The sequence below is a fragment of the Pempheris klunzingeri genome, chromosome 5 (genome assembly GCF_042242105.1).
Source record: "Pempheris klunzingeri isolate RE-2024b chromosome 5, fPemKlu1.hap1, whole genome shotgun sequence".
Classification (NCBI taxonomy): Eukaryota; Metazoa; Chordata; class Actinopteri; order Acropomatiformes; family Pempheridae; genus Pempheris; species Pempheris klunzingeri.
The window spans coordinates 10,668,720-10,696,139 of NC_092016.1; the positions used below are offsets into that span (position 1 = coordinate 10,668,720).

A 27,420-nucleotide genomic window follows, 5' to 3' on the forward strand; every position below is an offset into this window, starting at 1 on the left:
AAGGTAATTTAAATATATTGCCACTGAACCAAGTGGAAACCTCACAATGGACCTTTTAATTGTATCATTCTGAGATCTGTGCTGTGCCTTGTATGGATCCTGTTTAAGATAATCCATCTTCTTTATTTGATATTGAATGGTTTACTCACAGAAATGTGTGAAACTGAATGAACTTGAATCTGATATTCTCTAAAAAATATTTAAATACAGTTGCTGCAAAACATTTGATTGATAATTATTAAACTCTAAACATGCTTTCTGTTTCAGTTGGACTCTAAGACGGCTTCCCAAAATAAAGAGAATGAATAAAGCATAGAGCGGAAATTAACTTTAAAACCGTTTTTCTATCAAATATTTCATACAACAGTTACCATGTGTCTCCCTGAGGAGATTTAAATGCAGAATGCTGCAGTGACATTCAGTACAGTACCGTGGCATGTGCCTTAGACCACACAGCCTCCACCATCACTGCTCGCTAATGAGGAGAAAATCGATGCCATGCAGAAACTCAAGCGCATCGTGTGATCTTATAATCAGAGCTGTCTAGCCGGATTTCCCCGTGGCTCACACAAACTTAACACGACACACACCCGACACACTTTAACAGTTAAGAGTGTTAAGAGCTCCAGTGACGATTACTTCAAATGCACGTTCAATTATTATGTTCATGTACAAAATGTTAAAAAAATAAAGGATGAATGGATTTTATACAGTGGCACAAATTAAACATGATTCTTATTTTATTTGTCGTCTTGTCTTTTCTGAGGTGACACAGTGAGACAGTGAATTAGCTATACAAACTCAATTTATTACGAAAACGTGAACATTCATGATTTAAAAAAAACATGTTTAACACAAAAATCATATTCCCTTCGTAGGAAACATTTCACCACTGTTACTCATTTTTTGGCCCTTATATTCCAGAATAAAGAGTAATGAGATCAAATCGAACATCAAAGTCAGATTTACATTTTGTATCATCTTGTCATTTGCAAGTGCCTTCTGCCACAATGTAAGTCTTAGAAAATGTTATTTATTTCTCTGCAGCAGTGTATTTGAAACTGAATGACAGCTGTATTTCACTCCTCGGTGAGAATTGCAGCACCCCCGCCCGGCTTGGACACAAACAAACTCTGTTTTTCCATGGCTGCTGTGCGTGGATCGGGGAGGTAGTAGGCCTCCCGCACTGCTTGTAAGAAAGGCTCCACCTTTTCACCTGGAACCATGGAGACGGCACAGCCGCCCCAACCTGCACCTGTCAGCCGGGAGCCCACAGCCCCCGACTTCCTGTGACCAAGAGAAACAAGAAAACAAGATGTTAAGGCAGTATTTCGGTAGATGCGCGTTTCAACACCAGCCTTTAAACTTTAGAGTCTAAGGTTTAGCTTACAGCATACACTGTGTACAATTAGTATGTTGTATGGAATTGGGACACAACACGTGAGCCGGCATGCACAATACCGAGCAGCTAAATGGAATTCGGCCACCCAAATTCCTTAAATTTTCCTAAAGTTGGTTGTTGTAAAAGATCCTCTATTTTCATTGGTTGAATCTCTAAAACTGCAGTGGCTTTTGTCCCACTGTGTCCCGAGTCTGAAGCTGTAATAACCGTGAGTGAGGTGAGACTTTGCTGTACTCACAGACAGATTTCCACCAGCTGATCCAGTTCAGGGCAGCTGCACTCATACAGGTCTCTGCAGCTCGCATGGCTCTGGTTCATCAGGTCTCCCAGTAGCTGTACGGATCCGGCAGGTTCGGAGTCGCACACGGCCTTAAACCGCAGCACCCGTGCAGCTTCGCCGTACACGTGTCTGGCTCGTGGGTGCAGCTTGAACTGTGACACTGAGGGAAAGGAGAAGAGACAAGTCAAGTCATTCATCTGGTCCTGACAAGCATGTCCACATAAGGATGGATTAAACTAATGGTATTATTGAACAAATGCCTCAATATACAGTCAGTAGAGTGCTATTTTCAGTCATGTTGCTCTTTAGAGGATGTTCACATATACACGAAGTTCTTGAGAAAGAAAAACATCTGTAATGGCTGGTTACATCTTTCTGATGAATATAGTTGGAAATTTGCGTTGCTTAAATGAATAATAAATAAGTCCAGTAAAACAAATACCACAATATGACGATAGAATTCCATTTTAGTCTCATAATGCACATGAATACTGTATTAATATTAAAAAATATATTACCTAGTTCTATGTAAAAATACAAACTGTAATCTTTTCTATCTTTTTTTCTCTTTCATTCTGAGCGGCAGTCCAAAAACCCACAAGATATTAAGTTTACAATGATATGAAAAGAAGAGAATCAAAGTCCTCTCATTGCAAAAGTTGATACTTTGAGATTTGAGCAGTTTGATGAGTGATTTCAAACAACTACTCAATTATCGAAAGTTTAATTCCTTAACATTTAAATCCACATTTAATTGACTACTCAACTGAATGTTTCCACATAAGACATAACGCCTGAGATATACAAATACACAGATGTTGCTACGCGCTGTGGCTCACCGTGCTGAGTGTTAGCGCTCAACAGCTCTGTGGAAAACTGCTCAGGGGTGATGCCCAGCGCCTCGCAGATCTCCTCTCGGCTGTACGGCTCAGGGTGCAGCACCTCGTCCACCAAAGCCAGCATCTCCTCCAGTGAGGCCTTCAGCTCCGACTGAACCTGGGCCAGCTTCAACAATCCGCTCGAGTCCAGACCCCGCGCCCTGGCCAGCATCTGAGCTCACACCCGCCAAGATATTTCTTATCAACTTTGATGGAGTATCACACAGACTTTAACTCACAGACAAGCTGTTTGATGTTCATGTTCACAATGAAACCCTTCTTTAACTATATCGATCTTTACAACATGTTGAATATGTTTGAAGACATTTGCTGAAGATTGAGGATTGACAGTAGGCAATACAACAACACTCTCCTGTTTCTAGGTACATCGCTTCACTCCGTGCTAAATCTTCAAAACAAATGGTAGATGTAATATTCAAAATACTGCAAAAATGTTTAGGCAGTAATCTACTGGGCACAGATGCAGGCTTTACGTAATCAAGTCTAATAAAGCAACAAAGGAGGCGAGACATAATCTATGTATTCTGTGATTTGTGATTTTATGGTCATTTTTTGCCTGTTTCATGTGAAGCATGTAATTTCTTTATTGACAAACAAACTGAGAAAAGTCTAAATACAAAGACTTATAAAAATGTATTGTCGTGTATTGTCACCATACCTTTGTGGCGATTCGACACTCCACCACACGGATGTTGAAGTGAGAGGAAGCAGCTTTGTTCATCTCCACGCAGCAGTTTGAGATCACAAACACGGCCCCGCCCGGGAGCTTGACATCAGTGGCCCGCAGAGGATGGAACTCTATCAGCTTCGCCTGACGGACAATTCAAAACATAAAACTCATAGAACAAGTGGACAACATGAACTACACAGAACATTTTATATGGTAGAGATTTCATACCTATCAAGCATACATTTATTCCTACATTAGTCTAGACATTTAGTTGGTGTATTCATAGTTTGGATAAACAGATGATCTTGATCAACTGCTTGTTTGACATGATGCACTGAAAGCAAAGCTACATACAGTTCCTCTCTCAGCCAGAAATGAGATGGACTGGTCCATGCCGCCCCCCTCTGTGCCAATGTAGTGCTCACATTTGGCACATATCTCAGCCAGCGCCACCTGGAGGATCATAATGAGAAAAAAAACATTTGAAAATGACAAACACTCTCTTGTATTGAATACTGGTGTGAAAGTGAAGCACATTCTGGGTTACACTTGCTTACAGAACATCTTCTCCTTTGTGAACAGTGTTTTGACATGAAGTACTTTAACTGTAAAACATTTTACCTTGGAGAGGGACTTTTGATTTGCCTCCATTGTTACGAGCCCGGCACAACAGACTAAAGCACTAGAACTGGACAGGCCAGAGCTCGGAGGAATGGTTCCATCTATAACACACGACATCCCGGCTAAAGGAGCAATCCCAAACTTCTCCTGTAACAAATACACAGCAGGAAGGTTAATTCTATATTTCTACTTTACATTATTTGGGGAAAGTATCACTACATTAAGACAGTGTTGCATATTAACGTCTTGACAACTAAATCTCACCTGGATACCTTTTACTCCACACAGAAAATAATAATACCACTTTGGGTTCTCTCTGTCAATAGCGATGTCCTCTGAACACGACACAGTGAAATCCCTGCAAAGACACAAACATTCTTAAACCATGCTGTATGTCCAATTTAAGCTAATTACACAAGCACAATGTACAAACTTCAGCAACGATCAGGGTGTTTGAGCCTCACATGTACTGAGGATTCGTGTTGGCCAGTGCGATCGTCCCCGAGCTGTTCACTGAGACGGCTGCAAGGATATTTTGCTCAATAGCCATTGGAAGAACAGAATAGCCGCAGTAATCGATATGCTCTCCTGTTAAATATGAGAAATTTGAAGGACAGATATGTGACAAGAATTCTTATGTGGGCGAGACTCATTTAAGCACCAGTTCCAATATTTGTGGACTAAAGCTGTGAACAAGCTAAGATTCATAAATTAGATTATTTTCCTTCAATCAAATTACACTTCTGCCATGTTTTTATTCTCATTTTAGGAGGGTAGTAAATGACTTGACCCACTTTCTAAACAGTGCTGAAATTAAGGGGGATTCTGCACATCATTTTTAGTTTAAGTTTCAATTAATTCAAACATTTTGACCATTGAGCAAAGAAAACAGATTTGAGGAGCCTGAAATTCATTTTCATAAAACAACTTAAGCAAAATGCTATGTCAGGTAAAATGAAATTACCTATTAGATTTACCCTTCCAGGTGCATATGCATAGAAGAGAGGGGGTTTTCCATACTTTGTTTCAAAAGTACTTTTCAACTTTTGCAGCCTGTAAAGAATTACACAATAAGAAATTAAGTGAGTATCAGACAGAGAGACTACACGGTTCTTCTCCTACTGACAATCGGAATATTTCACTCACCTTTCATTGGTAGTGATCGCAGTCTTTAACTTGGGTGGGTTTGTGGCCATATCTGCTAATAACTATGAATGCCACTTCTTGTTGTCAGACAGGAGAGCTCAAAGCTTTTGCATATCCTGTCCGCGATCAGCTGACTGTCACACGAGGATCCCGGATGTCGAACCGCGGCACTGAAGTCAGTTTTAATAGATGAGTTCAGCTCTCTTTAGGGGTAGTGAGATCCTGTCTGACAAAGAAAGAGCTGACTCTGAAACAGTTGAGGCTGCAGCGGCAAAAACACGGAAGTGTCTTCAGGACAGGGGGCGTGGTCTAAGGTACTCGTGGTGATGACGTCGCAATATACCTTTTCAGTCGATGATACATGTACAGATTTTTATTCTTTAATTTTCTGTTTTTGATAAACTTAGATTTTTCTTGTCAAAATTGTATTCATGTAAAAATACAATTACGCTACTTATGTATTGTATTATGTATTTATGTAAACAACATTTTATATTTTTGACCTGTAATAATAAAACATTGTGATTTCACGTGTGTCTGTCTGCAGGTTTTAAATTATAAATACGCCTTGCACAAAGACTGTATAAAAGGCTTCTTATATACTGTTTATAGATTTGCATTTGATAAGCATTTTGCTTTTATATCGCAGATTTTTTGAGTGATAACCATTTAACAACATGTTTGCTCTACTTTAATATGCGGGCCTAACATTTTGTACTTTTCTTGATTGATCAATCTTTTACGAATAGTTGTTTGAGAAGTGAAAATCTGACCCACACCACCACTCGAAATCCCCCCGCTTCGCCAACAAGGAAACACGGCGACTACACTTCCCATAATCCTAAAGAGGCTGTTACCATGGAGGCGTGATTAGCGTCTCAGTTCCGGGGTTGTCGGCGAGAACAATAATGTTTATGAAGTAACTTCTACCGTGAACATTTTTGTCACAGAGAACGGATAATAGAGTAGTATTTGAGTCTGTAGGTGTAATAATGCCAGTTATAGTGGTATAAACTCACCCAGAGTTAGTGTGTAACATTATAAATGTTTTTCCAATGAGACCCGTAGAGGTTTGGCGCTGCTAAAGCGCGCGACTTTTCAAAGAGGGCGAGCTCTTAAAGAGGACGTCCAGGCTGCTAACGGGAATTAGCTTTGTAGCTCTCAAAGTTTACGCTCAGCTAACTTACTCATAAGCTGACATTACACGTTTCGTCCGCCAACGAATCTACATCTCTGATCAGACGTATTTATCGTGGGCTTTTCAAACCATGGCCAGATATATGTTTTTAATTTTTTGTCGGTGTCGTTGTTGCTGAGGCTAGCTAACATGGCCATGTTACCCCAAGTTAGCTAGCATCACTGCTTTGTAATGTAAACAGTAACGTGGCTAGACAGTTAGCTGTTAATAACGGCACCTAGCTAATTAAAGTGATACGTAGATAACCAAAGAAACGTCTGTAGCGTTTATGCCATCAGGTAAGCTAACGCTGTGTGTTTGTTTTGACTTGTTCGTATCAGAGTGGCAGTGAACTGAGGCTAACGTTAGTTACGTTAAATGTTAACCAACCTCCACCAAACGGAACCGTTAACACGTACTTTTCCTGGTCGTTTGTGATTTCCCCTCCTAAGTGGGTGTTTGCACCTCTCCGCAGCGCACCCTACGCCAACAGGCTCTGCATCATGTCTATTGATTTTGACAGTGCTGCTCTTCAAACCCAGCATGATGAAGAGGAATACGACCAGGAGGACTATGCAAGAGAGCAAGAGGTATGACCCTTAAACATTTGTTTCCACAAAAGACATATTTCACTCCTGAGATACAAAACGCAGATGTTGCTTTGTAATGTTCACCGTGCTGAGTATGCTGTGGGGAACTGCTCGGAAGTGATGCCCAAATAAACACACCAGCATTATTAAGGTGTTGAGATGACGTTTGTGTTACAGTTACATTTTTCTGTAGTTGTTGTGTCACTTTCCAGTATGACTCTAACAGTGGTCTAATTGCTTTAGCTCCTTTGATTTATTGTGTATACATATCTTCAAACAACATATCAGATGACAGAAGATGTTCAGGGTATGTTTCAATTGGCATTACTTATCTCTAGATAAGTCATATCACAAGCACCCTTTGCTCATTGATCATATTGTTATCTCTTTAAAAATATTCACGTGCCTTTTTTCAGGTCTGTTTTGTTTTTCTGAGATAGTGTTGTTGTTTAGGGGAAGTTTTTGCGGTGTGCACCTTTTGAAATTCATAAGCACCAGCAGCTTCACAGCAACACAGGCATGCTGTGTTACTACTCACGCCTACAATCTGTTGCTCTTTGAATGAGAGCTATTATTGGTTCAAGGAAAAGTCCTCCTTCCAGGTGTGTCACACTGAAACCAGCTCTACCCTGCAGTTTCCCTACTTTCTCTCTATTTAGGTTACCTTGTTTCTGTGTTTGACCCCACTTATACTGAAAAGAAGAAACTGTCACTGAATCTTTTTCCAGTGGGCTTCAACGCTCAGAAGAATTGGACTTTGGAAGAAAACTTATCTTAAATGGATCTTTTTCTTTGGTATAGCCTATGTGTTATAGCAAGTTGGTCAAGTGGAAATGTTTGCCACCAGTAATTGGAATGTTTCTGCTCCAGTTAACATTGCTATATGTTTTGTCTAAACAATGGAGTTCTTTGGGAGCAAAACACAGCAATACCACAGGGAGCCTACAACATGCCATGGATGTTTCACACAGAAGGTCTTCTCTGCAGAAAGATTAGGCTTGGGGTTTGTCATGTGGCTTCACTGCTGAAGCACAAGTGCCTCTTCAATCTTTGTTAAATGTGTAAGTGGGATACTATGGGTCCTTCGGTTGTGGACACAGTGGAGGATTTGAGGAATATTCAACAGTCGTTGTGGGAAGTAAGTCCAGCTGGCTCTGCTTGTTCTATCACACATGGCTGCTTGTACAGCAAGCCTGTTCAATCTGTTATTGACACAGAGGAGGATTTTGTTTTGTGTCATTAAGAGCTAAGGTGTTTTGACAGAAAAACACATTGTTTGTCAATGCTTGTTTGTCAGTTAGGTTTTGATTTTCTTGACCAAAAGCATAATTATCGTACTTTATACAGATAATTTTATTTTGAATAGGCCGGCAACTAACTTTTATTACTGATTCATCTAAAAACCTATACGTGTCAAATCTTCACATTTAAGAAGCTCAAACCAGAGAATGTTTGGAAAATTTTCTTGATAAATGACGTATTCATATGTGTTATACATTAAAGCATGCTTAAAAAAATGACGCATTGAAGGATTGTGAACACTAAATCTTGTGCAAAAATGTTTTACGTAGAATTTTGATTCAACCAGTTTTCCTGTTTAAAACTCAAATGGAGCCTCTGACACATTTTTCTCTCAGGCTGTCAGTGATTGCTTCCCTTCTCTGTTTTTTTACAACTTGGTTGCGGAGCAACCTTGGTGACTCATTTCCACGTGCTATTTTTCCACAGCTGCAGAAGCTGCTCACAGACCTGCCCGATGACATGCTGGAGGACAGCAGAGACTCCTCCTCCCCAGAGCTGGAGTACTCAACCTGCACCAATAAAAACACTGGCAACAGGTAACACACATGTTGCTGGTGAGAGACATCAGGTTTCTCCAATTCTGAGACTCTTTTGGGTCGTTCGAAACAATCAGACATACCTGATTGCTTTGTTATATAATTATGTTTTTTTGCCCTCTCCACTCAGCCCACAGTCTCCATGGCCTCAGCAATGGCCAGTTAACCCGAGGCCAACCTCTCACGAACAGGTGGGTTGTTGGTTTGTTTCACAGTTAGATTTTTATCCTCTGAACTTCTAAAGGAAAAATCAATCACTATCACTGTCAATGTCTCTTTGAAGAACTATGAAGTTGACTATGATCAGCACTGTCATGATGAGTACCCTCATGAGGATGGAGTTGTTCAGATCAATGGACATCGGACTCGCCCTCAAAGTCAACCTCTGCCTCACACCTGGAACCAGCAGCCACAGGATCATCAGTTCACTCAGGGAGATTATACGTACACCAGCATGGGCACGGAGAAATCCACAGAGACCAATGATTTCTCCATGGACGAATATGAGTCTAAACAAAACCCTCACGGCACTAATAACGCTGTAGTGTATAATGGAGAAGGAGGATGCAGAGACAACCAAAACTTTGGGGACCACAACAATCACAGAAACCATTTTCAAGTGAGTGGAGTTTTATGTTTGACCTATTTTGTCGTTGCAGAGTACAGAAATATCAACACTGATTGATGGTTCATGCAGTGCAGTGGTTGTTGCTCTTGACTATTAATGGATCTTAAAACTTGTTGCACAGATTTCCTGTCTATTTTTCTATTTAAGTCTCTATATTTTTACATTATATTGTACATTTAATCTTAAATGAACTTCCTTATGTGTGATATTCTTATGAATTTTCATTATTTTTCCATTTGATAATTTGAAATGATCATCTTATTGTCTTGTAGTCGTCACCATGTTAGAGGAGAGGTTGTTAAAGGGATTGTAGTTCAGTAATGCTTGGTTCTTGGTTTATTCTTGATCTTGATAATATTTTTATTTCAAACATACCGTGTTTCCTCAGAATTTAACGCCTGGAGCAGGGGACAGAGTTGTGGATCAGTATAAGGCCAGCTATAATCCTCACCATCCTCCCCATCAGCCAAAGATGTTCAGCTCACAGGACACTCACCAAGAAGGTCATCTGGACCATCTGCAAAGACAGTTCCTTGACTCAAACCAACGTGAGTCTTACAGTCGTGATGTGATGATGATGCTGGATCAATAGCTCCAGAATATACTGATGTGTAAATCACAGTGCTATAATAGTTGAAAAATTATTATAGTCACTTTCCTGAACTGGCGGAACAAACTTATCCAAGTGAATAATCTGAATCTGAAGTGCTGTTTTGATGTTTATAACAGCTGCTGTCAAAGTGCCACTGAGCTACTGTAGCCACTGTAGTTGTTCTGTGGACAGAAGTACAACAATTAGGTTGTTCTAACTGTGTTGGACTGAGAAAAGGGGAGTTAATAAACAATAATTAGTTGCATAGGTCCAATTTTAACAGATCTGTTTTCTAATATTATATTTCTGTGACACTAAGATGTATTCAGGCAGACTGCAAGAAAAGTGTAATTTTACTTTCCATTTATAAGTTGCTTTAAGTGCCACTTAATATTTTTGAATTTTATTATCCATCAAGAAGTTAAGACGGGCAGCCCATGGTTGGCTGCACCCATTTGCCACTATGAAACTAGACGCCCAAAGTGTTATTCTTTTAACATACACTCTGTCAAATGTCTTTATTGAAGATAAACATGTCTTAAAGTGGGTAAATGTTGATTCATACATTTTGTACTGTGTTTCAGAAACAGCTGATGGGGAGCAGCTTGCCCAGCTGCAGATTTTAAACAAGGCTCAGCAGAGGCAAATCGAAGACTTGGAGCGAAAACTGGAAGATTCAAGGCGTAATATGAGATACCTTGAGCATCAGTTTGCAATTGTCAAAGGTATGTTTCACACAGTTTTAGCTTTCAAAATGAGGGGTGGGAATTACTGTTACTCCATATTGCAGTGTATAGCCTATGTAAAGAATTGTGACCAGGCTGATTTTGTGGTACTTTAAGGCTTGACATTACTTAAAAGACTGAAAAAAATGTATTTGCATGTTATGATTTACTGTTCCTTTTTGTTACATGCATGTAAACCACTCTCGCTCGGCTACCTTGAAATATTATGTCTTTTAAAGATTAGTTTTTCACAGTGTCTGACCATTGAGTTTGACACTTATACTTCATAAAATATGTTTTATTTTTGCTTGCACACTAAAGGAAAAGCATTGATTGCGTATCATTCCATCGCACTGATTAAGTTGAGGGGAAATAAGATAGGATGTGTCCACTTATTGATGCATATGCCCCCTTGTGGCTCTTAAAGGGACCTACACTAACCACAGAAACAGGAACATAATGTCATTTTTTAAATCATCAATAGATGAAAAGGATGGCCTAGCAGTAAGTCTGAAGGAGTCAAGTCGATTGGTCGAAGAGGCCAAGGAGAGAGAGCTTCAAATGCAAAACAAATTGAAGGCGATGGGGCAGCAAGTACAGGTCCTAACTGAGAGAGATCAGGAGGTATGTTCTGTACTGCACGCCACTGTTTTCCTCCTTTTGTCTTAACCGATTCAAACAAAATACAAGAAAATCTGCAGTACATAATTTATTTAATGTATTCAAAAGCAGCATCGGCTTTACAGAATTAAAAAAAATCTGATATGAAATGATTTAAATGAACACAGACCCAAGTAATTCTGCTTGCAATGCTCTCTGTAACATACAGATAGCATTTATATCTTCACTGAAACCTTTGATATAAGATGCATATTTTTTTAGTGTATCGTATTTTATTTACAGAACACCAAGAAGCAGAGGGTGGCAGAGGCTGCAGTGGACAGCATGAAGCAGCAGATGTTGGAGCTTTGTCGCTCCGACACCCTCTCCAGATCACGGGAGCAGCATGACCGAGACCTCGCCATCATAAAGGAGCAGCATGAGGCTGCACTGTTGACACTAAAACAGAAGCTAGACTCTACCTCTCAGGCTCTGAACGATCAGGTCACAGGATGCAGCAAAAAAAAATTTGATTAATATTTCAGACTATCCACAACACATGCTTTTGAATTCACACAAATGTCCAGATATTGGTATAGTCTAAGTTACCTGCAGACATTGTAAACTCCTGTTGTTGTTGCTTCCAGATTGATGTTGGTCAGAGGTTACGAGAGCAGGTGAAACAGCTGGAGCGCCAGAGAGAAGAGGAGCAACTTGAGAGAGCCAGAGTTGTCAATGCCCTCACTCAACGTCTGGAAGAGAATCAACAGCAGTGTGCCAAGCTGCTGCAGACAAGTGCGTGAAGGGGTGAATGTGGATGGCAAATATGCTTGTCTTTTATGTAGAAGTCAAAGAAACCAAATGAGAAACTCGTATGCATGCATGTTTTATTTTTAATTTATTCAATTAACTTTAACTTTTCTTTGTTGCGGCTCTGTTTCCTTCAGGTTCAGTGCAGGAGATGACTCAGATGCAAATCAAACTACAACAGGCTCTATCAGCCAAGGCACTGTGTGAAAACATGAACAAAGTCTTACAGGTTTGCTCTCTGAGTTTTCTGCCCCAGAATAAAACCACTCTCGGTACATTAGTCAATAAAGACGTGCTTAAACGTGCTTAAATGTTTTATTTTATTTTTCAGGAGGATCAGGCCGACTTGAAGGAGCAGATCACCCTGTATGAGTCTGCTGTGAAACATGGTGTTATTGCATTAGACCTGAGCAGTGACTGGGAGAACCAGCTGTCTGATTCCTGTATGGATTTAGGATTAAAGACAGCAAACAGGAAAAATGGCATGCTTCACAGGTACACCTTGATTATACAGCAGAATCATTGTCATCATATCAATAAGTTTGAGTCTCTCTTCACTGTCTGCGTCCTTCAGTCCTCATGCCATCAGTGCTAGCATATCATATGAAACTATGAAACGAGATTCATCGATAACCATCAACATCTAACCTTACCGACTATTTGGTTAGTACCGCCCTGGCCCACCTGTCGGACTCCAAGCTGCCCAAAGATGAAGCTTTGCGGCTGCTGCGAGTGGAGATGCAGCGCTGCCTGGGTAGTCTGAAGGGGAAGCGACAGAAGATCAGTCAGCTGCAGGAGGAGCTCCAGCTCTGTCAGAGTCGAGTGAATGAGCTGCAGACCCAGTTAGATGAAGCCAAGCTCAGCTCTTCGGTGAGGATTCCGCTCTACGTGACCAGACAGAAGCTTTGATGTTGCAGTGCTGAGCAAAGCATTTAACACTGTAGTATACAATTTCTGTTATTTAGAGTTAGGTAGACTGAATGATAAAAATTATAAAAACAGAAAAAGGAAAGCATACAAATGGTTTAGCTAAGATAACAAGCCTATTAAAACACAAGGACCTGAAAGGATTCAAGTATTACATTCATGCACAGCGAGTGGTGTTGTCCTAAAAAAAAACAAATGCCATCAAAGCTCTCACAAATAGCATGGTTCAGCAATACGATGATGTATAAATAAAAGGTTTAGAAGTAGATAAAATGGCTCTAATACAAACATTGATCATAAAAAAAAACTGCATCTGTGTTCACAGGTCAGAGAAACAAGCCAGATGAAACATCTTGACATGACTGGAGAATCTCAGAAAGAGCTCACGAGACTACAGGAAGATAAACTACACTTGCAGAAACAAGTGGAGGTTTGGCTGTAGTTTATTGTCAGATTAATTATGTTCTTTCTTGACTGTAAGAAACGACTGCTGAAAGATTGGTGTCCTCTCTAAACATGTAGGTGTTGGAAAAGAAGAATGCAGAGCTGGAACAGAATGAGGAGAAGGTGAGGACTGCCAACTTGGAGCTTTGCACCAAGATGAGGGAGATGATCCAGGAACTGGACCAAGAGAAGCAGGAGGCTGCTGAGAGGTACGACACTGAGGAGGGAAGTAAGATTGTAAATGTTTTCTTTTACCTTAAATTATCATAGTGTATTCATATTTATATTTCTGTTCCCTCATGGAGATCTGAGCGGATCCATCAGCAGTATAGAGACGATGTTGTGAACCGGATTAGAACAGAGCTCATGCTGGAACATGATACTCAGGTTGAACAGCTGGCTGCACATCACCAGCAGCAGGTCCAACAGTTGCAGTAAGTCCACTGCACCCGTCACTGAAAACTGCAATAATTGAGAAACGTTTGCAGCTCATGTACAGTACTTATTATTTATTCACAGGACGCAACTGTCTGAGGCCAATGATAAGATGCTGGCGGTGCAAGAGTGTTACATATCTGTCTGCAAGGAGAAGGACGTGCTTGAAGAAACCATAAGCAACAGGGAGAAGGAGGAGGCGCTGATCAGAGAAAACGAGGTAAACAAGATCCTAAAATATGTTTACAATATCAGGAGCAGTTTGACAGGGCTCTTGCATTCATCAAACCATCGAAAGGGAGAAATAAACATAATTTAAAAGATCAAAACTCACCATTGTAGGGTAAGTTGTTATTTAGAATTGTTCTGTGTCACTTAATGTTAGTGTTATTTAATTTTGTACAAATTGTGTTTGTGTTGACGAAGTTGGGACGCAAAGCTTTTACTATTTCATCATTTCTTTACTGCATTGCTAAATGCTGTATTTCACAAATCTTTTTCTCAGTGAACTTGCATGTATCCTACATAGATTACCTGTGAACTGATTTATGGTTTCCTGGTTGTCATAGCAAAAGATGAGAAAGGAGAGGGGTACAGCTGAGGAGAATCTTAAGGCTGAGCTCGAGGCTCAACATCAGGCTTCAATAAACCAGCTCCAAGCTCTCTGGTCCAAAGAAAAGGAGACTGAGATCCAGCTGCAGGTGAACTCTAAGGTAGCCCTGGCTGAGGCCGCTTGGAACGAGAAACTACAAAAGGTATGATTTCCCTGTAATCACTGTCCAGCTCCCTCAACTTTGTAATGTCAAATTTTGTGAGACCTGAAAGTTTTAACTGCTTCTGTGTAGATGGAGAAGACCTGGGTCCAGAGGCTGGAGGAGGCTAGGAGAGCGTTACAAAGGGAGACTGCTGAGGCAATCTGTCAGGCAGAAGAGACCGAGGCCAGCAGTGTGACAGTTACTGTTGAGGAGCTGGACTCCAGGCTCTGTGCCCAGAAACGGCAGCTGCAACTGGAAGCTGACAAAGTCAAACGCAAAGCTGTGGAGGAAGCCAGGAAACACACCCAGAGAGAGCTACAGGAGAAACACCTGGAAGACATGGCCAAACAGGTTACTGGGTTTTATACGTTTTTATAAGTTTTTTCTGTAAATTTCTTTTAATGAATGGCAACAGCTGGATTCAGTCCAGTGCTACTAGTCTTGCTAACACTGTGTTATTTATACACATTAAGATATTTAGTCTTTTTCCCCCATCACACTCCTCTCTAATGCACCATGCTGCATTCCCCAAACACTTTGGGGTATCTTACCTTCATGAGGGCTTGACAGATTTAGTTGTGGACATGAATGTGTTGGTGTTTTAGGTTGAAGGTGCAGTAACCAGGGCTTACAACCGCTGGATTGAGGATTTGACCTCATTACCAGAATACCAAGCCTCTCTCCAAACAGAGAGGGAGAACTGGGAAGAACAACAAGAAAAACGCACAGAGCAACAGGTATGACATGGTTTTATCTTTGTGTGATAAAATGTGTCACTACTGTCAACTGGCTGTCCTCTGATCATTTATACTCCACAATTTCAATGTTAGATATCTCAGGCCCTGAGAGAGGCAGAGGAGCAATGGAATAAGGTGGACAAGAACCAGGTGGAGGAACAGAGCTCTAGAACGCAGAAAGAGCTCCTAGAGGAGGTGGCGGCTCTTCAGGATCAGCTGGAGCACGTGAGGAGAGAGCAAGCTGCTCTGCTGAAGGCTGAGCTGGCCGGAGCCAGAGCAGTCTGGAACCGGGACAAACAACAGGAGATCTCTGTCATCCAGGTCCGCAGTGAGCAGGTCAACCAAACCAAGCTGCAAGAGCTGCAAACTAAGCTGGAGCAGGCTTTACAGCAGGCCAGAGAGGATACCAACCTCCAGAAGAAGGAGTTGCTCCTGCAGATGGAAGCCCGGCTACAACAGACTCTGAGGGCCCGAGAGGAGGAGTGGAGATGTCATCATGCAGAGCAGGAGCAGGCCCAGAGGCAGAGGATCAGAGATGAGTTACTAGCAGAGCTTCAGACCAGTCTGGTGACGGTTCAGGCAGAACTTCTCAGGGATCCAAAAATGGATCAACAGGGCACTGAAGACACCAGCGGGGCCGCACACATCATCCAAACGTCCTGCAAAGATATGGTCAACAGAGCAGTATCTCAAGCCAAGAAGGAATGGAAGAAAGTGAGTTGTTGGTGTTGTGTTGGTGTCTAAAAATGAAATAAGGGATTTTATTTGTTCAATATTTAGCAGGACTGACTCTGCTCAACGATTAATTTAACTTTTTATTATATTTGTTTTGTGTGTGTTGCTTTCCCCTTTCATTTATGTCCCAACAGATAAGTGAGGACAGACTGAGCCGCGTGTTAAAAGAAACCCAGCAACAGCATGAGAGAGAAATCAACAAAATGCAAAGTATGTAATGTGCTCTTATTCTATCTTCACTAAGCTAGGCTTTGTGACAAACCTACTTAAAATCCATATGACCTGCAGTGCTAATAATTTGGACTGGACTACAGTGTGCTGTGCATCAACAAGTCTATGACAGTATTGTCCCGTGTTTCCAGGCTCTTTATCCCAGAGGAAGGAGCAGGCTCGTTGCAGGAAGGAGTGTGCTGAGACAGTAAGTAAGCTCCAGAAGAAGAACCAAGAGCTCCAGAGACACTTGGAGAAAGCCTGTCGACAACTCCAGCACAGTGTTCGAGAGCACAAAACTGCCATTCAGCATCTGAAAAGTATTTAATACGCTTTAAATGTTTCTTAAAATGTCATTCAAATAGATTTACTCAACCTACACTGTATCTGTGCATCTGTGTTAATGGTCTAAAATCTGGTTTATTGTAGATGAGCATGAAAGCAGCTTACAAAAGGCAAAGGAGGAATACCTGGAACAGCTAGAGAAAGTGAAGAGAGACAAAGAATCCTCAGGGTTTGTGTTGTTTTAATAAGTTTGTGTCTTTAGTTCAATGTCCAGTCAAGTTGAATATTATTTTCTTGGTTGTATAGTTACTCTAGTCTGTTGTTGCTCTGCTGAGTCGATGCCAAGTTTGTCAAAGTGAATCTGTGACTCTGCAATAGTTCATGAATAATGAATTTCAGTAAAATAATGCAGAACTGTTTTGCCCACAGGAGTTCTGATCAGCCGCAGAACCTTCAGCAAGGCCTTGAGGAGATGAAGCAGCAATACATTATAACTGTAGAAAAGATCAGAGGTTGGTAATAGTGCTGGTTTTTAATACACCTGTGTGGAGTCAAAACATTCTGCATTCAGTGTTATGCTTCCTGGAGGGATTGAGGACCAATCCCCGGTTGTGTTTTTGTGGCAGGAGACATGCTGCGTTACCTCCAGGAGAGTCGGGAGCGAGCAGCAGAGATGCTCCGCATGGAGGTGCAGAGGGAGAGGCAGGACACTGCCAGAAAGATGCGGCGCTATTATCTGACCTGTCTGCAGGAGTTACTGGAGGACGGAGGAAAGACTACAGGGCAAGAGGCCATAATGGTCCTTTACTTGTTTGCTAGCTTCATCATGGCTCCTCAGGCTAATTGTATCGATCTTCCTGTCTTCTGCAGGGCTGAAAAGAAAATAATGAATGCTGCAAGCAAGCTGGCGGCCATGGCTAAAGTGCTAGAGACGCCTATCAAAAGTAAATCTGGAAAGAACTACAGTTTACAAAGTGAGTTCTATTGTGCAGAACTAATCTCTGTAAATTACTCTTTGTTTGAAAATATCGATGTGGTGAGAATCTGTGTTTTGTATTGACAGATTGTTTGAAGCCTGCACACACAGCAGACTGCCCTCCAGGTAGAAACGTTGGTTTCAGTAAGAACCTGTCCACATTAACTGAGCTTCCTAATGTCAGGCCAGAGGAGAGATCCCTCAGGGAAAAGACCAATGCTGATTCAGAGCAGAAACCAACCGCCACAGCAAGGACTAAACCTTTGAGTCACCACCAGGACATTTCTGCTTCTGGGATGGAGGAAGCCTCAGTAGATGAGGGGCTAAAACACCAAACTGCTGCTCACACACACCTCGGCTCTTCCAAACCTTCTCAACAGATGGCTTCTCCAGCCCAGGTGGATTTTGTCAGTGTGTCCGTGAGGAGTAAAAGCAGGGAGCTGTACCTGCTGGGAGCTGACCAGAGCAAAACAGACTACCGCCTCAACTCAGAGCAACAGAGCAAACCTCCCCTCATCCAGGAGGCTCCTGTCAGAGATGACAAACGGAGTGACTGGAGCATGACCAGCAGTGACTCCGACACAGACTACCAGGTTTCCAGATTCTCGTACTCGGGGAGGAAAGTCGAGCCAGTGAAGCCATTTTCTGTCTCTACTGCATCGGCAGGTGACTTCAGAGAGTTTGGTGGCCTCACCCCGGATGTTTCTGACTTGACTGTTTATAATGAGATTAGCAGGAAGACGCCTCACACCCAGATCTCGACCCATACAAAGATGAGTGCACACAGACAGCCCACTCCTGGCTCTGAGGGTGAGAAGCAGCATGGACTTTATTCCAAACTTCAGTTCTCTGAGTTGAGACAGCGCCAGCAGGACAGCGGCTTTGACAGTCCACTCTACCAACAGAAATGACTGAGTGAAGGGCAGCATTGAATACATTCAAAGTTTACAAGGTAGTAAAATCCACCCACCAAAAACCTGTAAAACCCACTAATTATTACTACTAACTATTTTCAGGAGTATCGTTGTCACACATGCCACAATAACTTTGGCTTTGAGTAAACCTGCATCTGTCTGAAAAGCTTTTTGCCCCTCAACGTCATGCTGTTATTCACCCCCTAAATAGAAGCATAAAAAAGTTGCCCTCAGTCACAGTCAGTGCTCAGTCTGGATTTTTACCATCTTGCTGCTCAAAGTTCCTCCGAGGTGTTTGAGAAATACAGCCTTGATAAATACAATCGTGCATATGAAGTTTGCTTTGTTGTTGGGAAGGTGTTAGTGATGAGTTCATAGCAATATTTCACATTAAACAGCCAGTTTTTGTTTTACATGAATGTCTCAGTGTCAGCTCAGCTAAGGGCCAAGACTATTCAGGTGTTTTAAGTGTTCTTAACTGATTTAACTTGATATGGGCAATTTGCCTTTACAACAAGAATGATCAGGAGATGAGATGCAGGTTTATATTAAACTTCGCTCTGTTTTCTCTCTCTGTGGAGACTGTATCAGAAGGATTTAGATTTCTGTGTGTTTGCGTTTCTATATTTTAAAATATTTTATATCACGTTAATGAGATATGCTGTGTGCATAGATTATAAATGTTTTTTTTATATATTGCTGTAATTTTAATAAATTGCATCTCATTGCATATTAAGAGGGAATATTTCATTTCTTGTAAGAGCTGAGTCTCTCCCACAATACAAGATGTTTATTTTCACTCACTTTTCTTTGAGAGCTCCGTTACAGAAAGATGTGTATACAGGAAAAATACTAAAGTAAAGTAAAGGTATATAAAGATCTATATATGGGGCAAACAAATATCTAAAGAACAAAATATGAGGCAATGAGGTATGAATGCAATAAACATACATGTACATGTGTGTATATTCATAACCTATAAATTTAAAAAAAATACAAAACAGCATTACAGACAGGTCAGATATTCCAGACCTAAGAAAAGTAGTTAACATAAGCGATCACTTTACTTAATGTATAATACCATGAAAACAACCCATTTACTACAATGTAACATTGAAAACATTGAGTAGTTGATCATCAGAATATTGAGCAATTGATGATTAATCGTTTCATTTTGTTTCCGGCCAAAACTCACTGGTTGAATTTTTGCTGCCTTCTTTAGTCGATTGTAGTAGTAAACTAAATATCTTTAGTTTTGGACTATTTCTGCCACTTTGTAGGCTGATTGATCAGCCTGTGGAGGAAAGATCTGACCGATTACTAATGAAAACAATAGTTAGTTGCAGCTCAGCCTCTGATGCAGCTCTTTGCTGACTTCATCATATGTTAACTACGTGAAAAGCACCAGATACTTTTAAAATAAAGTGCATCATCTGACAAAGGGCGAGTAAAAAGGTCATCCAACACTGGTTTATCTCCACCGTAGATCATTGATTCTTTGATTATCCTGTTACTACATGAGTAGATTTGTAAAACTAAACATTTCTTAACCTTTGGTTTGTTGTCTGCGCTCCTCCCCTTCGAATCTTTTTTATCTTTGACCTATTTTTCTCTCTGCTGTGTCTCGCTGACACTCGACGCTGACTCACACCTGGTTTCCAGTTGTTCACAGGTCAACATGCTCGCCTGGGTCGTGCTTGCAGCTGTGATTGTTCTTGCCTTTTTATTCCGCCATCCACACTTTTTCCAGGATGTCCAATACGTGCGCACTTTATTAAAAACAAGGCGCCGTATGCAGAAATGCATTCAGACTAACTACCTGATCCTGGATCGGTTTTCAGAGGTGGTCGAGTCACAGCCGCACAAGCCGTTCATTCTTTTCAAAGATGAGACTTTTACCTACCAGGACGCCGATGTGCTCAGTAACAAAACTGCAAGAGCTTTCCTGCGGAGTGGACTTAAAACAGGCGACACGGTTGCGATGTTCCTCGGGAATGAGCCGATGTTCATCTGGCTATGGTTGGGTTTGGTGAAGATCGGATGCTCTGCAGCTTTTCTCAACTACAACATCAGATCCAAGTGTCTGCTACACTGCTTGAGCTGCAGCGGAGCCAAAACTCTGGTGGCAGCTGAAGGTAAGCTGCTGCTGTCACATCATGCAGTCAGCCTTAACACACTGTGAATGTGCTCGGTTACAAGGAAAAGCCCTCTACTGCAGTTTGAATCACAGAACAAAAGAATTCTCCGAAAAATTAAGTATGAAAACTCAAAGTATTCACCGTGCTGAAATGAACATAATTCCATTTACACGAGTACAGTTTTTACCTCCACTACAATTCAGAGACTTTGTACCCCACTTCACCGGTTTATTATGGTGTGCTAGTTACTTTTGCAACTGATATCTTTATATAAAAACTAAAACACTTGATTGGCTTATAAAGCATGGTGCATAGGTGAAATTATAAAACAGCAAATAAAGTTGAGTGCAGAAGCATTTAAAGAAAAATGTTATTGTGTGTAGTCAGTCCAATAGTGTGAGTGTGGGAGTTATAATGTTTATTTGGAGTCTGAAAAGTTTTATTTAACATATCAGTGTTAGACTGTAAAAAGTGCCTTTTGTAAAGAAAAGTAGGATAGAAGGAAAGAACTGTCGCTCTGTGTGCAGCAGTGGAGGGAAGTAACTACACATATTTACCCAATATATATAAATATATATATTATAAATATATATAAAATATATATATATAAATATATAAAGTGGTTAAAACTAGCTCCACCTCCATCAGCTGTAACATTGAAATACTATGTTCACAGAAGTATTTTTGTGTCAGCTGCTGATGCTTAGGATTACCATCAAAGTTTTTTTTTTAAATGGCATTTTAAATCCTTTTAAGTCTTTCAGAAGCGGAGAAGATGTTCATTTGGTTTTATTTCTAGAGTTGCAGGATGCTGTGGAGGAGGTCCTGCCCACTCTGATGGAGCAGCAGGTCACGGTTTTCATCCTGGCTGACAGATGCAGAAATGCAGATGTGGGAAGCTTCAATGAGAAAATGAGCCAGGCTTCTTCTGAGCCCATACCCAAGGATGTCAGGTCACATCTAACCTTGCAGAGTCCAGCAGTCTACATATACACATCGGGGACAACAGGTAAACTACTTCAGGTGTTAAATATTAAGGATTCCACATTTAATCTTCACCACGTGTACATCTGTGGCTTCTCTTGAACAGGTTTCCCCAAAGCAGCAGTCATCACCCATGGCAAACTGTGGGTCATCTCTTCCTTTCTGCACGTAGCAGGACTGAACTCCAAAGATGTGATTTATATTTGCCTCCCTCTCTATCACAGCGCTGCCTTCGTCGGTATCAACGCAGCCATTGATGGAGGTACACTCACATTTGGGCTTAAACTTCAACAGAGAAGGAAAAGTTTTAACAGTATTAGATATTTTGTTAAGGGATATAGTTATTCTATATTTTTCTGTACATGTTAGTCACTGCCTGTTATTAATTTCTTGAAGCAGCTGAACAAGACTAAAACAGTAGTAAATTACACATTTGTTGGGGACTATTTTCAGCTGCGGATAAATATTCATCTGGTGCTCGAGTGCACTGATTTCCAACCAGGGGTATTTGCCAGTGCCCAGGGGATAAATGGATTATGATGTAGCTCAGCGTTTTTTATACATTTGCTGCAACCTAAAATCTTTCTTTCTCAGGTTAGTTCAGACTTGTTTCAAGTTCAAAAGCGATGAGTAGGTAGGAATTTAGATGAAAACATAACAATGTCCAAGGCGGCGTGCACATAAAGTGGCCAATTCACCTTTGAGTACACAGTACAGCATGGTGAAGGAGATGTACGCAGCTTGTATCTCAGGGTCCCGTGATACACACTATACAGCGTGTGAAGACAGTGAGCAGAGGTGCTTATGTACACATCAGTGTAATCAGTAACAGCTATAAAATTACAGTCCACCAATTTTTGAGTGGTTAAGTGAATGAAGGAGTACATGAGCTAATTTCATAGGATTGTGAGAGAGTATTTACAGCAGCAGGATGGTGTACATAAGTGGAAGTAAGTGGGGGGAAAAAAACTACAGTGCCCATGTTTATCTTAAAGAAGGAGCGTTTTCAGAAAACAATGGAGGTCTATGGCACAGAGGAGCAGGGTCACAGAGACAATATAGGTTTATTGTCTTAGTATTTTCATTGATTTGTTGACAAAAAGAAAAATATCAAAAATCTTCATCTTTATCCTTTAAGATTGCTATTTGTCCCCTTGTTGTTGTGTGTAGGTCTCACAGTGGCTTTGAGGAATAAATTTTCTGCATCTCAGTTCTGGGACGACTGCAGAAAATATAACGCCACTGTCATACAGTACATAGGTGAAATTATGAGATACCTCTGCAACACCCCAAAGGTATGTACTGCATGTCACAGCAATAACATTACTATCATATACTATAAAGGTCAACAGAAATAATAACAAAAAAAAACCCAAACTGTTTTTATGTTTCCTCTCATTTTTTCCCCCCAACAGAAACTCGATGATCGAAACCACAAAGTAAGACTTGCGGTCGGTAATGGGATCAGGCCAGATGTTTGGAGGGACTTCATACGCAGATTTGGAAACGTTCAAATCAAAGAGTTTTATGGAGCAACAGAAGGGAATATTGGTTTCCTGAATTACAGCGGCAAGATTGGAGCTATTGGGCGAGATAACTTCCTCCGAAAGGTGAAAGTCAATGTGTTCATTCCACATTATGAAGTAAAAGCTGTAAAGGTAAAGCTGTAAAGTTAATCAAAAAATGTTGCCCTTTATTTTTATCTTGCAGATTCTTACTCCATACTCTGTGATCAAGTTTGACGTAGATAGAGAAGAGCCTTTGAGGGATTCTGCTGGTTTCTGCATACCAGCTGACAAAGGTGCGTGTGTACCAAGGCTGTAGGTACACAGAGGCCATGCCCTCCATTTTGTTTCCCAGGGAATATTGTTTTTGTCTGTACGTGAGGTATCTGCTGTGCAATTACAACACAAAAGACCTGGTACCCTATGTGCTTCAACACACTTCTAGCAGAGCAGAGGATCACATTACATTCAATGCTGGGGGAGGAAGTTCTCTGGAAAAGGAAAAGGAGGCAGAATTTGTTGAACATAGCGTTCCTCGTGCAGCTCTGCCCTCTCTGTCCTAAACCTCTTCTACCAGACGACCAGCTTCAGTTAGCAGCTTCATCGGATCGTGTTCCCCAACCCCAACGGCATTATACTGTACAGCTGCAGTTCTATAAGAATTAACATCCTGTTTTCTTTGCAAGCTTGTGGACCTCTAAAGCCCTTTGAGATGATATATACTGAGATTCAAGGCTCTTATGTTAGCTAATGTTAGCTACATAAACATGATCTGGATTTAGCCGCGACCTAGGGCTAAACTATTAGCAACATTCAACATAACCACCCATCGCCTGCTTTCATGGTAAATCTACATACACAACCCATGGATGAATAATGAGAGGGCTTATCATATGTATCATATGTCCATTACACTACCTAATGAACCACTGCAATACATTTAGATATTACAGGAAAACAAAGTTGGCAGCTTTGTCACAAAGTTCTTGTTTTTTGTTGCATTCATCGTCAGCGTTTCTTTCAGACTCTGTTTTTTTGATAATCTTTATTGACAGCTGCTGCTAGAATAGCAACTTTTTCCGCAAAACTTTCCGCCATTGACCCAGGCTTTCACTGGCATCTGCAGGGACGTGCACATGCACCTGCATTTGTAGAACAGCCAATAGGAACGCTCTCTCTAGCTGACACCACCTATGATTGGCCAAAGTCTCCCGTCACGAGCTAGATTTTCCACAACCTGAAAACACAGAACAAATAGGAGGTGCAGAAGTATAGCTTTCTCTCAAATCACTTGAATGACAATATGCTGAAAGGTTGTTATAGATTTTTTGCCCAATGACACCAAAAATAAAATGCATACCCCAACTTTAATTACCCCCAAAGATGACCTTTCCTATATTAACTTTCCACAGGCGAGCCTGGACTTCTGGTATGTGCAATATCAGTGAATACGCCGTTCTCCGGTTATGCAAGAGATCTGCAGCAAACTGAGAAGAAGAGGCTGCATAATGTCCACAAGAAAGGAGACGTGTACTTCAACAGTGGTGACCTGCTACGAGTCGATGAAGACAATTTCATGTACTTTCATGATCGTGTTGGAGACACTTTCAGGTGAGTTCGTCGGTTGTTTCAGCCACCTAATTTAAAGTGAAGTGTAATCATCTGAGTGCACGTAGCAGTAAAGTTGTTTTTTTTCATTGTTGTTGTAGATGGAAAGGAGAGAACGTGGCCACCACTGAGGTAGCTGACGTCCTCACGTGTGCTGACTGCATTAAAGAAGCCAACGTGTATGGAGTTGAAGTGCCAGGTAATTTCTGTTGTACCTCTTTCTTTTTTTTTTGGCAACAGTAAAGTGTGTGAGCAGAAATGGTGAGATAAACTGGGGCTGCAACTAACTGTAATTTTCATTATTTATTCATTCATTCATTTATTTGGTCTACAACTGTAAAAATGTAGCTTGTTTCCATACTTTGTTTGGCCAAGCAAAGGCATCCAAAATTATGCACTTTACAATAACACAGCATATTCTAACAGAGGCTGGAATGAGGGAGATTTTTTTATTTTGTGAAACTACATGACATTCAGAACATTAATATAGTATTAAACAACTATTTGTTATGTAAAGATGTGGTGGAGTAATGGTGACCTGAGCAAAGAATGACGTCCCACTCCTTCTGTGTGTGTTGTAATCTGAGCTTCTTTGTCCTTTGGTCATTGGGAGGGCTGTGTGTGCATGTTAGTGCACCTCACTGTGAGTTCAGTGAGTGAACCCGTAGCACAATGAAACAGCCAAAACACGAGTCAGAGCTGCTGCCCAGTGACAGACTCAGCAGAGCTACTGAGCTAAGAGAGGCTGTCGGCCAGCGTTTGTGTGCAGAGCGAATGATAGAGAGATCTTGGGGGGAGGACGAGGAGGAGGAGGAGGGGTGAGGTACACACGTGTTTTGTTCTGGAGGAAAATAAATGAATGGATGATTTTTAACCGAACATTAACCCGACACATCATGGTTATCATGGCACTTGACCCAGTGTCCCAGTAGTGTTTACACTTTGCGAAGTTCAGTGTCCTGGTCATAAACTCATAAACCTTCATGTCTGACTTTACAAGTAGACCGCCCAAATGCATCAATAGACATATTCTCTGTGGGGAGGAGGAGGTGGAGGAGGAGGTGTCATCCACTGTTGTTGGCCGTGTGTCTCGGAGGACTGCTGAACTGGGACACAGTGATGTGTGGTTATCATGTTCAGTCTAGCTGAACAACAAAAACTCCAGCTCCAAAGCTCCAGAAACACTGGATCCTACATTTCCTATAATGCAGACTGATCTTTCAACAAACCCTTCCTGTTCCCACAGTTTGCAACGACGCCTTTCTGTTTTAAATTTGTCTCCAAACCCAAAACACCTTTCCTGGCATCTTTATGACACATGCCACTCCTCATGTTAGATCTTCATGTGTAAAATTGGTGGAGTTCCCCTTTAAGAGCAATTAATACATTTATGGACTTCAACGGTGGTTTTACATCTGATTTAACTCTTGTTAAACTTCTGCAGGTCTGGAGGGCAGAGCTGGAATGGCTGCAGTTATTTTAAGCAAAGGACAGACATTTGACTCCTCAGGAGTTTTTAAACATGTCGAGAACTACCTGCCAGCTTACGCAAGGCCACGTTTTTTGAGGATTCAGGTACATTTACAGAGATCTCATATTTCTACAAAGCATTTTGACGTTTCAGCCCATATGTTGAGAGCATTATTTATCCACCCTGTGATGACAGATTGTACTGTGATTGGTTACAGAGCTCCTTGGACATCACAGGCACGTTTAAGCATTTGAAGGTGAAGCTGAGGGAGCAGAGCTTCAACCCAAATCAAGTAACGGACCCACTCTACTTTCTGGATGAAAAGATCAAGGATTACGTCCCGCTAACCCTGGACATATTCAACTCGGTTATATCAGGGAAGATTAGATTGTAACAAAACACCCACCTGTGATGTTTAGCACATCTGAGGGGCTGTTCTGTGATGAAATGTCGAGATGAATCTTTATCCATTTACCTTTGTACTTCTACTTAAGCAGTAATCTTACATATTCTTAAATAACATGATTTCTTTTTTATCATTATTGAATGTCTTTTTATTTAGATCCTTCAGCATTAACTACAGCTCAGGTGACTAAATTGTCACTACACTTGGCTGGTTATGTAAGCGGCTGCTGTTTCACTGTTAAGAGGCCTTTTTCTTTGCAAACATTTTGACATGAAATGGCAGGAAAACTACAGATGGAATTAATAACACAAGGGCTGCATTCCATTTAGCTGTATTAGTTTGAGGGAGCTTCCACTGTGCATGCTGATTCACTTTACGTTCCCTTACTGATATAGCTAAGTGGAACCGTTAACAGCATTAGAAACGGCTGTTTTTCCTGCAGTAAAAGAAGAAGTTTGTTTAAATCCCCCCTGCTGCTGGTGTCTTTAATACAACACATTTAATACATTCCGTTTGTAACATCATGTCAACATTATTTAAAACGTACACAGACCTTCCATTCATTTCAAGTTTGCAGTTTTTCTTCACTCAGTATTCACTCGAGGGACGTGAAGAAACAACCAATCCCAACACTTTGTTAAATACCAGAATTGGTAAAACAAAGGCAGACGGTGTCGGGCTGTTTCCAGGTGGTACGGACAAACAATACATGATCAGGCACTGAGAGGAAAGTGTATTTAACTTAAAGCTTCCTATTATCACATTAGAAAAATGTCCCGTCTTTGTAAACTAATCATGTCTCATGTCAGGTCGAGTCTAAATCAAGTCTCAGGTTATGTTTGTGAACTACAAGTCTGGTTTTATGTAGTTTTAAATGAAATATTGTGGGATTTCAGGCCGTTACTTGGCCAC

General features: G+C 41.0%; 3 protein-coding genes across 3 annotated transcripts; 2 read left to right on the forward strand and 1 right to left on the reverse strand.

Moving 5' to 3' along the window:
- Positions 1 to 306: 306 nt before the first annotated feature.
- galk2 (galactokinase 2) lies at positions 307 to 5,278 on the reverse strand. Its single transcript, XM_070830095.1, has 10 exons — positions 5,019 to 5,278; positions 4,837 to 4,925; positions 4,337 to 4,460; positions 4,137 to 4,230; positions 3,873 to 4,019; positions 3,606 to 3,704; positions 3,240 to 3,392; positions 2,522 to 2,732; positions 1,641 to 1,842; positions 307 to 1,287 (listed from the first exon to the last, which is right to left on the reverse strand). The coding sequence occupies exons 1-10, from the start codon at positions 5,066 to 5,068 to the stop codon at positions 1,080 to 1,082; spliced, it is 1,377 nt and encodes a 458-aa protein (XP_070686196.1). The 5' UTR covers positions 5,069 to 5,278; the 3' UTR covers positions 307 to 1,079.
- A 2,582-nt stretch (positions 5,279 to 7,860) lies between these two features.
- Positions 7,861 to 19,056, forward strand: cep152 (centrosomal protein 152). The gene is made up of 26 exons (XM_070831377.1): positions 7,861 to 7,923; positions 8,514 to 8,623; positions 8,754 to 8,814; positions 8,907 to 9,242; positions 9,640 to 9,799; positions 10,428 to 10,568; positions 11,053 to 11,192; positions 11,472 to 11,672; positions 11,816 to 11,963; positions 12,116 to 12,207; positions 12,310 to 12,473; positions 12,647 to 12,848; positions 13,231 to 13,335; positions 13,428 to 13,558; positions 13,655 to 13,783; positions 13,869 to 14,004; positions 14,354 to 14,539; positions 14,630 to 14,890; positions 15,145 to 15,276; positions 15,370 to 15,990; positions 16,146 to 16,221; positions 16,374 to 16,541; positions 16,651 to 16,735; positions 16,936 to 17,018; positions 17,133 to 17,480; positions 17,570 to 19,056. Exons 1-26 carry the CDS (start codon positions 7,861 to 7,863, stop codon positions 18,391 to 18,393), a joined length of 5,103 nt encoding a protein of 1,700 aa, XP_070687478.1. The 3' UTR covers positions 18,394 to 19,056.
- Positions 19,057 to 20,074: 1,018 nt separating this feature from the next.
- LOC139200939 (long-chain fatty acid transport protein 2-like) lies at positions 20,075 to 27,036 on the forward strand. The gene is made up of 10 exons (XM_070830122.1): positions 20,075 to 20,531; positions 21,334 to 21,543; positions 21,625 to 21,780; positions 22,689 to 22,813; positions 22,934 to 23,128; positions 23,229 to 23,319; positions 24,436 to 24,634; positions 24,733 to 24,830; positions 26,076 to 26,206; positions 26,320 to 27,036. The coding sequence occupies exons 1-10, from the start codon at positions 20,075 to 20,077 to the stop codon at positions 26,494 to 26,496; spliced, it is 1,839 nt and encodes a 612-aa protein (XP_070686223.1). The 3' UTR covers positions 26,497 to 27,036.
- Positions 27,037 to 27,420: the final 384 nt, after the last annotated feature.